We start from the raw sequence: 12,956 nt of genomic DNA, 5'->3' as shown, positions 1-12,956 counted from the left end.
GACGGGGTGTGTGCTCGCGCAAGGACCTCTCGTAATTCGCGAAGTAGACCGTGCGTGCCACGGTGTCCTTGCGCAGAGATGAACAAAATAACGCGGCCAACGCGCCCGCCTTTGGCCAACGCGCCTTGACGCGGATTCGGATGAGACACACGTCACGTGTCTGTCAAATGCTCTCGCTAAAAAAGGATAGGCTGAAAGAATATCAGGCTACAGAACAGGAGCGTATGAAGCGAACATGTGTCGGACACAGGAGGGCTAAAGCCGAATTCCAAAGCAAGAAGAATAGCGAATTACGTAATTACCCGGCTGATTACTGTACATGAGGGGCCCTCCACTCGCGCTCGCTCTCGACTCTCTTGCCCTCTCACCATCTTTACGACTTCAAAATGGCAGACTCGGAGACCTATGCGCCGGGCAAAGCGGGCAACGACACGATCAACGCGGGCAATCCCGAGGCAACCTTCTACCTGCCCCTCACCGACCCGGCTCCTGGTGCCGTGCTCTCCGAGCAGGACTGGCCTCAAAACGCGACGCTGCCCAAACTGTTCGAGCCCATCGAGATTGCCAACATACAATTCAAGAACCGGTATGCCGCCTCACTATTGCATCAATCTTGCTGGCGCTCTGACCTGGGCTACTTCGGTTCGGTCACCATGCTAGCATTTTCGTCGCTCCCATGTGCCAGTACTCTTGCGAAGCAGACGGAGACAAGGCAGGAGCGGTCACACCGTGGCACACGGTGCACTTGGGCAGCTTTGCACAACGCGGCGCTGCCTTGGTCATGGTCGAAGCGAGTACGTCCTCCCGTGTTGCTCAGTACCGCAGTCCGCCATGTCATTGAACCTCGCGCGATTGATCTTTCTAAGCTTCCGTTACACCGAACGGTCGCATCTCGCCCCAAGATTGTGGACTGTGGAACGACTCGCAACGAAATGCGCTCAAGCCGCTTTTCGACCTGATCCGCTCGCTCGGCGCGCGCCCGGCGATCCAGCTTGCTCACGCTGGTCGCAAAGCTTCAAAGCTCGCACCGTGGCTCGACACGTCGACTATCAAGCCCGCGCTCAAGTCGCACGTCGCGACCAATGGAGACGCTTCGGGCTGGACTGACAATGTCTGGGCCCCGTCAGCTGTCTCGTACAGCAACGAAACGTTCCCGATGCCGAAAGAGATGACCTCGAGCGACATTGACGAGCTCAAGCAGGCGTGGAAGGAGGCGACGATTCGAGCCGATCAAGCGGGTGCCGACGTAGTCGAAATCCACTCTGCTCACGGATACCTCTTGCACGAGTTCCTGAGCCCCCTCTCGAACAAGCGTACGGACCAATACGGTGGCTCGCTCGAGAACCGTATGCGATTGCCGCTAGAAATTGTCGACGTCGTCCGAGCGAACTGGCCGAAATCAAAACCGCTCTTCATTCGCATCTCGGCTTCCGACTGGTACCCCGAAGGCGAGAAAAACGAGCAGGGAGAGTGGATCTCGTGGGGTATTGAACAATCCAAGGTACGTTCTTCGTCCTGCACAGCAGTCTTGCATGCCCGTGAATGCGAAAGAAATACTTAGCGGTCACGCGGACGCAGATCTACTTGAAAGAGGTGGAAAAGAGAGGAGTCGATCTCTTGGACGCGTCTTCGGGAGGCCTCACGCCTCAGCAGAAGATCAACGTCGGACCGGGCTATCAAGTGCGTCGCTCGTATATCTCTCTCTTTTTTCATCACAATGACACGAGCTCAACTTTCCTCATCATTCCCCTTCTCTCGTTAGGTTCACTTTGCGCAGGCGCTCAAAGCCGTCTCAAAGATCCCGATCTCGACGGTCGGACTCATCACGGGAGGCAAACAAGCCGAAGAGATTCTGCAAAAAGGTCAAGCCGATGTCGTTTCGATCGCTCGCGAATTCTTGCGAGACCCGTCGCTCGTGCTGAACTGGGCGCAAGAGCTCGATACGGTCGTCAACGTCCCGGTACAGTACCAACGCGCGTACACTCGCATGATGACCAAGCCTCAGGACAAGAAGCACTAGATCCAATCGGTGATATCGAAATAAAGTGCTTCTTATTCGTCCCAACCTTGCAATACTCGCTTAGAGTGGACTTGATAGTGTCCAGAGGATGATTGCAAGAAATACAGGACGATCACATCACAAGTAATGACAAAGAAGTATCTAGAAAAAATGTACATTCTCGAGGTTAGGTGGTCAAACTTTCTCGGACAAGTTGAATTTGTCGCCCATGACGAGAGTGTGTTGCGGGCTGTCGAGAGCGCGAGAACCGGTCGTTTCGCTCACGTTGGAATCAGAGGTTTCCACGTCGAGCTCAAGATATTGAGCTGGGTGGATTACGCTGTTTGTACCGATAGGCAATTCGTTAGTTGAAAAGGAAAGCTCGAGCAGAAAAAGAAAGGGAAGAAGCTGACTTGAGGATTAGGCTGCACAGGAGTACGGGCAGGGCATCAAGCAAGATATACGGTTCGTTCACCTAAACGAGTCGAGCGAAAAAAGACGAAAGTATCAGATACTCGTTTCGTGAAGGTGGTCGGAACGCAGACAGTCTGAGAACGTCGAGCTTACAGCGAGGAACCCGGAGAACCCTTCTGCGAGCTCAATCGTTCGGAAAATCTGTTGAGGCAATGACAAAGATAATCAGTACATTCTGATCGACAAGAATTCGGGAGCTGAAACCCTGTAGAAGGACTAACACCTCGGGCAATGATGCAAAGCGAAGCTGCAAAGAGCGCCCAAATCATCGTCCGCATCTTCCGACCTGAACTCTTGATCTCAACGCGAGCTTTGTACACCCAGAATGCTCCATATGCCACGTAGATTAGCATGACGACGAGCTGGAAGACGATGCCTCCGAGCATGATGCTGTTGGCGGTACCGTCGGAAAAATCGAGCTCGTCAGTCGCAGCTTTTTCGGCATTGAGCAGCCGGGACAGTCTCACTTGCTACCCAGGTCAAGGTCGGGTTGGGTCTCTGCCGATCCAGCGATTCCGCCTGTGCGAAGATAACGCGCAACAGGTCAGCCATGCACATTGCTATTGAAAGCAAGGGACAACTTACCGCCTACGCCCTGGACGACGAGCGAGATGAAGTCGGCAACTACAAACGTGATCTTGAACCATTTGGCCGACAGCAAGGAGTGTCTCGGAGCGACGAGCTGAATGATAATGCCCAAAGCCCAGTAAAGGGCGCCGCTGAAAAATGTAGGCGAGATGATGAGGATCGCAATCTGGCCGACGTATGGGTCTTTCGCTTCCGGTTTCCAATGCGATACGAGGCGAAAGATCCATCCGATGACCTCACCTGTCATGAGCACATGCAAATCAACTCAGTAGATGATTTGCGAGGAGGTCGAAGCGTGCGCATTCATGGGGCAGTCGAACTCACCAAGACAGCCTAGGGACATGCAGATCATGAACCACATCCTCCGGGTGACGACAATTTGGGTCGTATGCACGATAAGAGTGAGCGAAAAGAGAGCAATAAAGGCCGCCCCGTACGAGATTGCGGGCACATAGCCGTATCTGTTCGACGGCGATGGCGAGAACGTCAGCGGACTGTATACACGGCATTCTATCGAAAGTACGACGAAACGGACTGGGAAGGAGTTTGATCCATAGCTGTGCTGTCTGAGCTCGAACTGCTTCTAGGTTGTTGGCTAGGATCGTGCGAGCCGGGTCAAAGTCGGTTGATGTGACAAGGAGAAGAACACAGCAGCAGAGTCGCTGTCCACGTTCGCGCACAAACAGCACAGCAAAGCGAGTGCCCGAAGTCCGAGAGCCAGCCCTGCGGAACGCGACCACGGCGCCGCACGACCGTGCCAAGGCTGTGCTGTCGCGTTGGCCGGGCATTCGGCTAGTCCCTGTGCAGCGTGCCGTGGGAATCTGCAAGCTCTACATACTTGCAGCCTCTGCACGGTGCACAGGACGGCAGCGCATCTTGTGGGCTCAGTCATGGCACCGCCTCGCACGCGGCAACGACTCCTTTCCCGACGGCTTGCACAACCTGTATATTAACGAAGATCGGTCTGAATAGCCGGGTGTGTGCCAGCCTCATCGTAGTGATCAAAAAGCGAAAGCGCAATTTGAGAAGGCAAACTTTCTCGGGCTCGGGGTCTCGTCTATCATAATCCAGGACAATGCGCGGTGCAGGGTGATCGCGTTGACCTCATCCGATGTCGCAAGGTTTGCAGTTGTCACTGCGCGGGATGATCTCCCCACCAGTCCTGACCAAGGGAAAGGGAAATTCTAAACCGGGGCGCTAAGCTAATAACCTCAACGATCAAGCTCAAGACTTCTGCTTCTTACAGTGAAGCTGGAGCCAGTACAGTACAGGTCATGCCTGCATACGAGGTTCACGTTTATTGATCGCGGGTGTCAATAGAGCGGCTCGCGTTCATTCGCACTCGTCGCACGGTGAAGAAGGGTTGGACGAGATCGGCCATACTCGACAAGTTTGTCAAGAAAGTCAACCCATCACCGTACAACTTTGCAACTGTATTATGGCCACCTGCCACCAGAGACGCAACTAGGCGGATTTAGCTTGGAGACGCGTGGCATTCGCAAAGGCAATGCTGAAAGAAGGTGATTTCGTAAGGGTAGTAGTGTCTATGAGAACGGAGCAATGAAGGTAAGAGAAATGAGAAGAAACGACGAAATGGTGCTAGCAGCAAGGTGTAGGTGGGTGAAGAGGTTGTTTCGTAAAGTCGTGAACGACAGGGTAAAAGGGAGAAAAGCGAGGAGAGCAGATACAAGGGGGTTCGAGAGAAAAGGAAAAACCGATCTAGACGAGGACAGCGGCAACACCAACGGCGGCGAGGACGAATCCGAGAGCGGTCGACATCGAGGTCCTTCCAGCAGCGGACGAGTCCTTTGAGCTGCCTTTCGAAGATCCAGTCTTTTTCGGGTTCGATCCCGAATTGGTGGGAGTTTGAGCGAGGTCTCCCGAGTTCCAAGCTCCTCCGTCACCTCCGGACGAAGCCGGTAGGGGCGAAGTCGCGAGGATCGGTTGATCTCCAAGTTGACCGTTTCCAGCCATGACCCAGGTTCCGTTCGAAGGCACACCGTTGACCACGACGAACATGAGGACGGGACCGGGTACGAGGATCGCAGGGTTCGGGGGAAGTTGCGAGACGTGCAACACGGCCGAACCGTCCGAGTTGGCGGTAAAGGTCGAGTTGAGCTGCACGAACCGTTGACCCATGTTCATCGCGTGCGTCGAGAACCCAGGGCGGATGAGCGTCACTCGAGTGTTGTCGAGGTTCGAGACTTTGCCGACATCGGCACTCGAGAGCGTAATGTCGAAAGAGTCACCTCCGTACGTGAGACTCTTGGGGATCCCCGAAGGGTTCGGGCGAGCAGAGGTGTAGTAATCGGGGTAGAAGCGCTCGACGCGGTACTCGGTGAAGTACTTGTATCCACTCGCACCTTCGGGGACAAAGTCGGCGTTCGGGTTCGAGCCCGACGACAAGATGGAACCGTCGGGCAGGATGGTCGCGGACGAGTGGTACATGCGGTCGACGGTCGAGTTGGCAATCGCAGACGAGAAGCGCGAACCGGCAGGCTGGTTCGGGTCGTAGTAGCGGATCGTGTGCACGGGGTCGTCTCCGAACGATTGTCCGATCGCCCACGATGTGTTACCGTATCCGGCAGTACCTTTGCCGATACCGTTCAGGAGCACGAGACGGCCATCAGGCAAGTAAATCCAGTTGCCCATGACGCGTCCCTCGGGCAACGCCTCCTCATCCTTCCAGTCGGTCGAGACGTCGGGCGTCATCGAGACACAGGTGGCATCGGCAGGGTATCCAGCGATGTTCCAGTTGAGAACCCATTGATCCGGTTGCAGGTCCGTGCCACCGCAGAACATGATCGTCGCAGTCCAGTTGTTGGCAGGCGTGAGGGGCATCATGGCAGTCGCACCCGATCCAGGGTACGTTCGGACCGCGTGAGGAATATCGGCGAGAGGGTACTGCCAAGCCAAGATCTGGATCAGCGCCGCATTTAACTAGACTTGTGAAGTCAGTCGACTCACCTCGATGTTGTTCTTGTAATCAAAGATCTCGGTACCCAAGTTGGTCTGAATGAAGATGTTGCCTAGACGAGAACATGGAGCCCAGAGTCAGTTGGCGTCGAGTCGACAGCTGGGCGCGTGATGGGATTAAACTCACCAGAAGGCAGGAGCCACGTGAGCGGGAACAGGTTCGCCGGAAGGGTCGTCGTGAGAATGTTGAGTCCGACGGGTCCACCACGAGACGGGTAGAACTCGTACGTAGGGTTGTTCTGCCCCTTGTCGTTTACGTACCCTCCCCAATCGCACCCACCGATCTAAGCGGTTGCATTTGTCAGCTCTTGCGCGTCGCGCGTGATTAGGGGCATTGGGACACTCACGACAATCATCGAACCATCCTCGAGCGTCTCGAGGGTTGGGTACCACCGACGCGTGGTCATGTAGTTGGAACCGTCGTCGGTCCAGTCACACTGGTCATTGCTGCACACGTCGAGCCTCCTGGTCGCCTTGCCTCCGTCACCGTCCGCATACGGTCCGGTGAGCGGGTCGGCGTTGAGTCCACCATACCCGATTGCCTGGTTGCCACCAATGTTGATCCAGGTTCCGTTGCCGAGCACGTTGCCTCCGGCACAGAACGAGTTGGTGACAATGTCCATCGTGCGGTACGTGTTCGTGTCGATATCGTACTCGGTCGCCCATGCCGGGTGACCGTTGACTGAAGCCGGGTTGCGTTCCGTCTTGTCTACAATGTACACCTTGTTCGATTGCCCGAGGAACATTTGCTGTGCACTGTTTGCATCATGACGACGACGAAGACGAAGCGATCAAACTGTCAGCGTCATTTCGCGGAGGGAGGGATGATGATGGGTCCCTCTTTCTCGCCGAGATTTGATTTCCGCAGAAATTCGTTTTGGCCCGGATCGTCCGTCAGACCATGCAACGAGACAATCGACGCGCGCGAAAGCCGCGTCAAAAGAGTCGACACTGTCCTCAGTGCAAGGTGCGCGCAAGAGGGAGAGCGGACCCGAGAGAGAGACGCGCGCGCGCCGAGATCTCGTGGATCGTTCGATGAAAGGGGGGAGGAGGGAAGCCACGGCGGCTCGACTCACCTGACACCGGACTCGCCCACAACTTCAATGGTGTTGTCTGCAGGTGCGGCATGACTCAGAGTGGCGGCTGCGAGTGCGAGCGAGGCGATCTTGGTCAAGTGATGCGGCGATGCCGAGGCGACAGCGCGACGAGGACGCATGATTCTCCAAACTCGAGACGGAGGAGTCGGGCTGTGTCCCTGAATTGAGGGAGAGAGACGAGAAACGAGAGGGAGAAGGTGCCAAAGGTTGGAGGACGGTGCGAACGAAGGCGCGTGTTTGTTCAAGGGTTGTGTTGGTCAACAAGCGGGATCCCCGACTCGGGGTCGCAATATTATCGTTATTCTTATTTTTCTCTATTCCCATTCAATTACATTCGCTCGGTCCGCATTGTGTTTATCTCGCCTTCTCGCGTCTTCCTCTCGTATACCTGCGTCTTGTCAATGCTCCTTCACGCTTACTACTGGGTTTGCACCATTCTGACTGCGATTTCCGGTAATTCCGAATGTTTGTCCGGCACCCCGCGGTTTGCTAAATTTACATTGATTCGCCTTCGTAGCTGTTTTTATTCACCCCGTTGCCGAAAAAACGCTTGCTCTGAGCCGATCGAGCTGTGTAAGCTCCTGGACCAAAGCAATGTTGTGAACAAGATGTTCGAGTATGGCAGTATGGAGTACTTTATGGAACGGCAGAGAAAACAAAAAAGGAGATTAGAAGCGACGAAGAACGTCGAGAGGAAAATCAATGCGGAACAGCAAATCACAGAATTCGAAAAGAGTAAGAGAGAGGAAGAGAAACATCTTGGAAAGTCGAAAAGGTGGTACAGCTTGACACGCAGAACAAAGAAGAAAGTCTAATGTGTCGACGTTGGCGCCTCAATCGAGATTGAAGCGCTACGTTGTACTAGCGAGAGTCGCTGGGAACGGGTACCGTTCCCTCGTGCGTTCTAGCAACATTCGTAGTCGGACTTCGTCACCCGTGATCATGTCTTCCATCGAGATTTCCTCGGTCGAGACGAGTGGTGTGATGAAATCAAACACTGTCGTACGTTGCGCGAGAAAACGTCGTCAGCGCTGTGAGCTACTCTAACCCTTCATGCAGTACAGTAAGAACGCACCCGAGAAGATCGTGTCGAGGTACTCGATATCGAATCCAGTACCTTCCTTCGCTTGGAACCTGTCAAACTCGGAATCCTGGATCCCGCTCGGCTTGCCCGTAAGGTTCTCGATCAAGCGCGTGACGAGCCGTCCCGAACGGAAGGAGTTCGAGATATCGGTCGCGAGCGGGCATGTCGACGGGAGTGACGAGTTGGCCCACGCGAGGATCTCGGCGTTCGCAACTGCCGATGAGTTGTTCGTGGTTGCGATCGGTGCAGCCGGTGCGAGACCCGGTACGCTCTGTCCGACCGCAGGCTAGATGAAGAAAGAGTGAGTAAGGGTTTCTAAATAGAGAAATTTGCCTGCTGGTTCAGCGAAGACGACTGACTGTATCGGGTTCGTCCTGGAGCTTCGAAAGCGCGTTCGGCTTCTTCGGAGAAACCATCGAACGTCGGTCTCCGGCTTTTTGTGGTGATCCGTCCGCAGCTTTCCACAGAGCGTCGCCACTCATGAGAGGAGAGCCCCTGAAGTGCAGTAAACGATGAGCGACGACACGACTGCAGAGGACAGGAAGACGGAGACCAACGGGGCAAAGTCCATGAGGATCGCAGCGTCTTTCTCGGTGAGAGTGTTTGGGTTCGTGCCAGCATCTGGATCAATGAAAACAATGAGTCGGGAGAGTTGTCGTCGAGGTAGGAAACGTCTTCCTACTCACAGCGTTCTTTTTGGATTTTCTCGCGCATTGTCGGAGATGGGGGCCTCGGTCGAGGGTTCATTGTCTGCGCGACATCAAGTGATAGAACTTCAATGTCACACGAAGAGACGACGGGAGCTGCAAGAAGCACCAGACACGGTCAATACGGGCAGCGAGCAAGAGGAGCGATCGGCTGAACTCGGTCCACGCACCATTGTAGTCGCGCAAGATCGTAGCCTTCATAATCTCCTTCATCCACGATCGAATCGTTGCTTGTTCTGCAGCCGAGAAGAAATGCGTCCGCTCCGTGTCGTGCACAATCTTGAACCCGTACTCTCCCGCGTGAATGTTGGGGTCGCTGATGACTCGATAGCCAGACAGGTTGATGACTCCCTTTGCGCGTCGTTCCTGCAAGAAGAACAGTGCGAGGTCATTAGCTGGGCCACCTGACATTCCAGATGAAGGTAGCAGCGCGCACCTGTTCGGATTTGAGGTAGTACAGGTACGTTCCCTTGAGGACAAAGAATCGTTGCTTCCAAGTGTTATACTTCTCACCCTTCTTCCTCATCCATCCCGAATTGTCGGGACGGCCAAGCTTGTCCATAAGGTTGCCGTCCTTGACGACATCCATTTCTTCTCGCAACATCTCCTTTCCAGCAGGATCGACCACCTTGACGCTCATCGAAGTCGGTGCATCTCGACCAGAACTCAAAGTCGATATGGACGGTTTCGACGACACGCCAGCTTGACGCTCCGAGCCACTGTTGGAACCAAGAGTCGGACTGAACGCGCCAAACAATCGAGTCGATCGTTTCGAGCGGTCTTGGTTCGAGGACCGACTTCGAGGGAGCGCGGCCGCCTTGCCATCGGAATCGATCAAGAGTGCCGAAGGAACTCGTGGAGGTGGTTTGCGATTGCGGTTCATGAGTCCGCCGACGGAACCGACGCTACCGAGGAACGTCGATCCCCGATCACTCTTGCTAGCCCGTATCTTGGGAGTCGAGCCGAGGCTTGGACTAGAAGGGACCGTGGTCGTACTGCCGACATCACTCTTGGCCGTACTCGAGCGCTTCATCTTGGGTTTCGATAGAAGAGAGACAGTCCTTGAAGCAGTGCCACTCGTCGTCGAGCGAGGCCTGCTCGCGTCAGTGGTTTCTCCCCCGTCTCCAGATTCCTCGGCAATCGTGGGTCGAGGGTCTTCGCGAGGTTCGAGTCGCGTGTCGGTGGTGATCGAGCGTTGACGTTCGACTGGAGGCACGGTTGTGGTGGTTGCCATCTCGGACGGGACCGAGCGAGCAGAGCGCAGGTTGTGAACCGATCGCTGACCAAGCTGCACAAGATATACAGAGATGAGCTCGCGATCGTTCTTGAAGACTCGAGAATCAGATTACTTACCGAGGACGGAGCGCGCACAGACGACCCTGTCGCCGACTCGTTGTCGAGGCCGAGGCCTGCGAGTTTCTCCGCTTGCTGTCCGTTGTCCCACCTCGATTGCGGACTCTGATACGTGGTCGGGCTCTCAGCGGTTCCGGGACTGTCAGGTTCGTACCCAGACAAGGCAGGAGAGAGCATGCTGCCAGTCGAACTCGACATGCGCAGAGACCGACGCGATTTCAATTCCTTGATCGCGTTGTAGATGTGTACTCGACGGCCAAACGCGACGAGGTCGATCTCTTTGAGCATGGCAACATCCATCTCAAGCAGTACGTCGCCGGATATTTCGTGTTCTGCAAATACATCGGCCACACCAGAATCTGGTCAGCAAGAAAGGCCCGTACGGCGCACAAGCGTTTCAGTCCCTGGGGCTCTCTTACCTGCAAACTTGCTCAGGGTGAGACCGTCAAAGCCTTTCGATCGAGCCCATTCGACCACATCATCGACAGTCCAAGTCACTGGATCTGCCGGGAGGTCACGACCACTGTGATCCTTGTCGCTGATCGTGCCACCACGCACGCTCGCTTCAGGACTCGTTTCGCCGGTGAGGGCGGTACCGAGTCGAGACGATGCGCGGGATTGGTCGAGGCCGCTCGCATGAGAGGTAGTAGGGGAAGCGGCAGAGACGCCGAACACCTGGTTGGAAATAGGTAGCGGGAGGGGTGTCGGGACGTGCTTGGGTGTCGCGAAAGCGGCGTTTGCGGGAACAGCGGTCGAACTCGCGGGAAGAGGAGTTTGCGGACGACTAGGGGATGGATTTGCGGGAATTGCAGACGCGGATTGTTCGGTTGAGATGGGTTCCGCGGTGGCCAAAGGGAGAGACGCATCGTCGCGAGATCGTACCGGAGTCAGGTCACGCGAGTTGGGCTCGTCGATCAGAGCATCGGCGGCAGAGACTGCCGGTCCAGGCAGTGGAGGAACCGGACTGTCGGGCAATGGGGGCACGAGCGAAGATTGAGAGTAGTTCGACTCGGCATAGATCGATGGCTGAGTGTTGGCGCGGTCTCGTCTCTTGTGCGAAGCGTTCGACGAAGTCCTCGAGATGGATTTGTTGGGGCTGAGGCGAGCATCGTCCTCTTCTTTGGATACCTGACGCGAGAGTTTTCCTTCGGTCGAACCGAGGGCAAATCCCCCATGCGCAATCTCGTCCTCCTCGTCGTCACTCTCGTCACTCAGCTGCAAACCCTCGATCAAGCCTGCGTTCCGGACCCGCTCGTAGGCTTCTTCGTCCTCGCGCTTCCTCCGATCGGCTCTCTCCTGCTCTGCTTTCGCATCGGCCTCGGCGTTCTCCATGGCCTTTTGTGCGAGCGCAGCTCGATGATTCGGAGCGCTTCCATCGTTCCCTCTCAGGATCGAAGCGCTTTCGTCATCTTCGTCGAGAACGGATGCAGCGCTGTTGCGTCTACTGCTGCTCGAGAGACTCGGCACTCGGTTCCCGTTCCTCGCCCCGATCGGGTTCGGACTGAGACGTTCTTGCGCATCGTTCGTTCCGCCTCCAGAGGCCAGTAAGGCGCGGGCAGAGTCGTTCAATTGCGTATCGCTTGTGGGTGTCGTCAGATCGGTTGCCTGCGTCGGTTCTTCCAAACCCGGCTCGATCGCGTTCACTCCTACTCCCTCAGACTCGAGCGTGGGTCGTTCAGTCGAGGTGTAGGATTGAGGGAACAAGCCGATCTCGCCCCGAGGGTTTCGTCCCTGAGGAAGGTGTTGGACAGATCAGTCGAGATGAGCACGAGACAGGGGGGACACACACACACGGACACAGACGGGGCGAGAAATAGAACAACGTACCTGATACCATCCGTCACCATACTGATCGTCTCGTTCCAACACGACGATGCGTTCACCCGCTTCAAACGCGAGTTCGTCGTCGTTCTCGGCCTCGAACGCGTGTAGTGCCCACACGACGTCCTGAGACGGATCCATGAGACGTGATAGTCCGAGTAGTCGTGGCGAACCAGTTGAGGGTCAATCAAGAGCGGTGTTGAGATTGGTGTCGACTGCGGGATCGATTGTCGGGTCGGAAATCAGCTTGGTGGGCGGAGGCTGGTCAAGAAACTGACAAGGTCGTGTTGTTTTTTCCCACGTGTTCTCGGACAAGAAAGTCTTGTCACCTATCGACTTGCTCTCGATCACCTTCGAGGAGATCGGAAAAAGAGGCGGGACAGGAGGCGAGCAAAGGTCTTCCGGAGCCGCGACATATGTATGGGGAAACGAATTCATTTTTCTGCCCTTGCGCCCGCAGTGATGAGCCTTCTCATGCGATCGACGAGACAAAAAAGACTACTACAGTACACAGACGGAAAACAAACGTTCAAGCAGACTCGAGCACACAAATATAAGGCACACGAGAGGTTTTTGCGGGCAAATGGGTCAAGTGAACACGAGAAAACGAATGACAAAAGATAGGCGAGGGGGTTTTCGGGTCAAGCCAGCGAGCCGGAGTACAGGTGCAGTGCGACGAACGAAGATGTACAGATAACCGTCGCAGAGAGCGAGTGCGGACTAGGTGGGTAAACAAAGCATGGTGTGCGAATAAGCGTTGGGTAGTAAGGGTCGGTAAGTGGCGAGCGCCAGAGTGTCTGTAGGTTGAGGTGTATGTACGGTAGGGAGCGTGGGCTGGATCAGAGTAGTGATCGAAT

At 55.4% G+C, this 12,956-nt stretch overlaps 4 protein-coding genes across 4 annotated transcripts; 1 reads left to right on the top strand and 3 right to left on the bottom strand.

Annotated features, from left to right (window-relative positions):
* Positions 1–386: 386 nt before the first annotated feature.
* On the top strand, positions 387–2,020 carry JCM15063_005529 (NADH:flavin oxidoreductase/NADH oxidase; the record flags this gene model as incomplete). The annotated part of the gene is made up of 5 exons (XM_076675750.1): positions 387–586; positions 661–794; positions 867–1,501; positions 1,579–1,680; positions 1,763–2,020. The coding sequence occupies 5 exons, from the start codon at positions 387–389 to the stop codon at positions 2,018–2,020; spliced, it is 1,329 nt and encodes a 442-aa protein (XP_076536889.1).
* A 174-nt stretch (positions 2,021–2,194) lies between these two features.
* JCM15063_005528 (RTA1 domain-containing protein) lies at positions 2,195–3,616 on the bottom strand (the record flags this gene model as incomplete). Its single annotated transcript, XM_076675749.1, has 8 exons — positions 2,195–2,339; positions 2,413–2,474; positions 2,567–2,614; positions 2,695–2,863; positions 2,941–2,992; positions 3,059–3,301; positions 3,386–3,522; positions 3,597–3,616. The coding sequence occupies 8 exons, from the start codon at positions 3,614–3,616 to the stop codon at positions 2,195–2,197; spliced, it is 876 nt and encodes a 291-aa protein (XP_076536888.1).
* A 1,164-nt stretch (positions 3,617–4,780) lies between these two features.
* JCM15063_005527 (uncharacterized protein) lies at positions 4,781–7,253 on the bottom strand (the record flags this gene model as incomplete). The annotated part of the gene is made up of 5 exons (XM_076675748.1): positions 4,781–5,965; positions 6,029–6,090; positions 6,165–6,321; positions 6,385–6,793; positions 7,114–7,253. The coding sequence occupies 5 exons, from the start codon at positions 7,251–7,253 to the stop codon at positions 4,781–4,783; spliced, it is 1,953 nt and encodes a 650-aa protein (XP_076536887.1).
* Positions 7,254–7,985: 732 nt separating this feature from the next.
* On the bottom strand, positions 7,986–12,240 carry JCM15063_005526 (uncharacterized protein; the record flags this gene model as incomplete). Its single annotated transcript, XM_076675747.1, has 10 exons — positions 7,986–8,131; positions 8,210–8,504; positions 8,578–8,713; positions 8,776–8,839; positions 8,905–9,021; positions 9,096–9,291; positions 9,362–10,213; positions 10,279–10,610; positions 10,698–12,009; positions 12,106–12,240. 10 exons carry the CDS (start codon positions 12,238–12,240, stop codon positions 7,986–7,988), a joined length of 3,585 nt encoding a protein of 1,194 aa, XP_076536886.1.
* Positions 12,241–12,956: the final 716 nt, after the last annotated feature.

Source organism: Sporobolomyces koalae, assembly GCF_050403365.1.
Source record: "Sporobolomyces koalae JCM15063 DNA, S_koalae_JCM15063T_v1_ctg2, whole genome shotgun sequence".
Classification (NCBI taxonomy): Eukaryota; Fungi; Basidiomycota; class Microbotryomycetes; order Sporidiobolales; family Sporidiobolaceae; genus Sporobolomyces; species Sporobolomyces koalae.
This window is presented reverse-complemented; position numbering and strand designations above follow the sequence as displayed.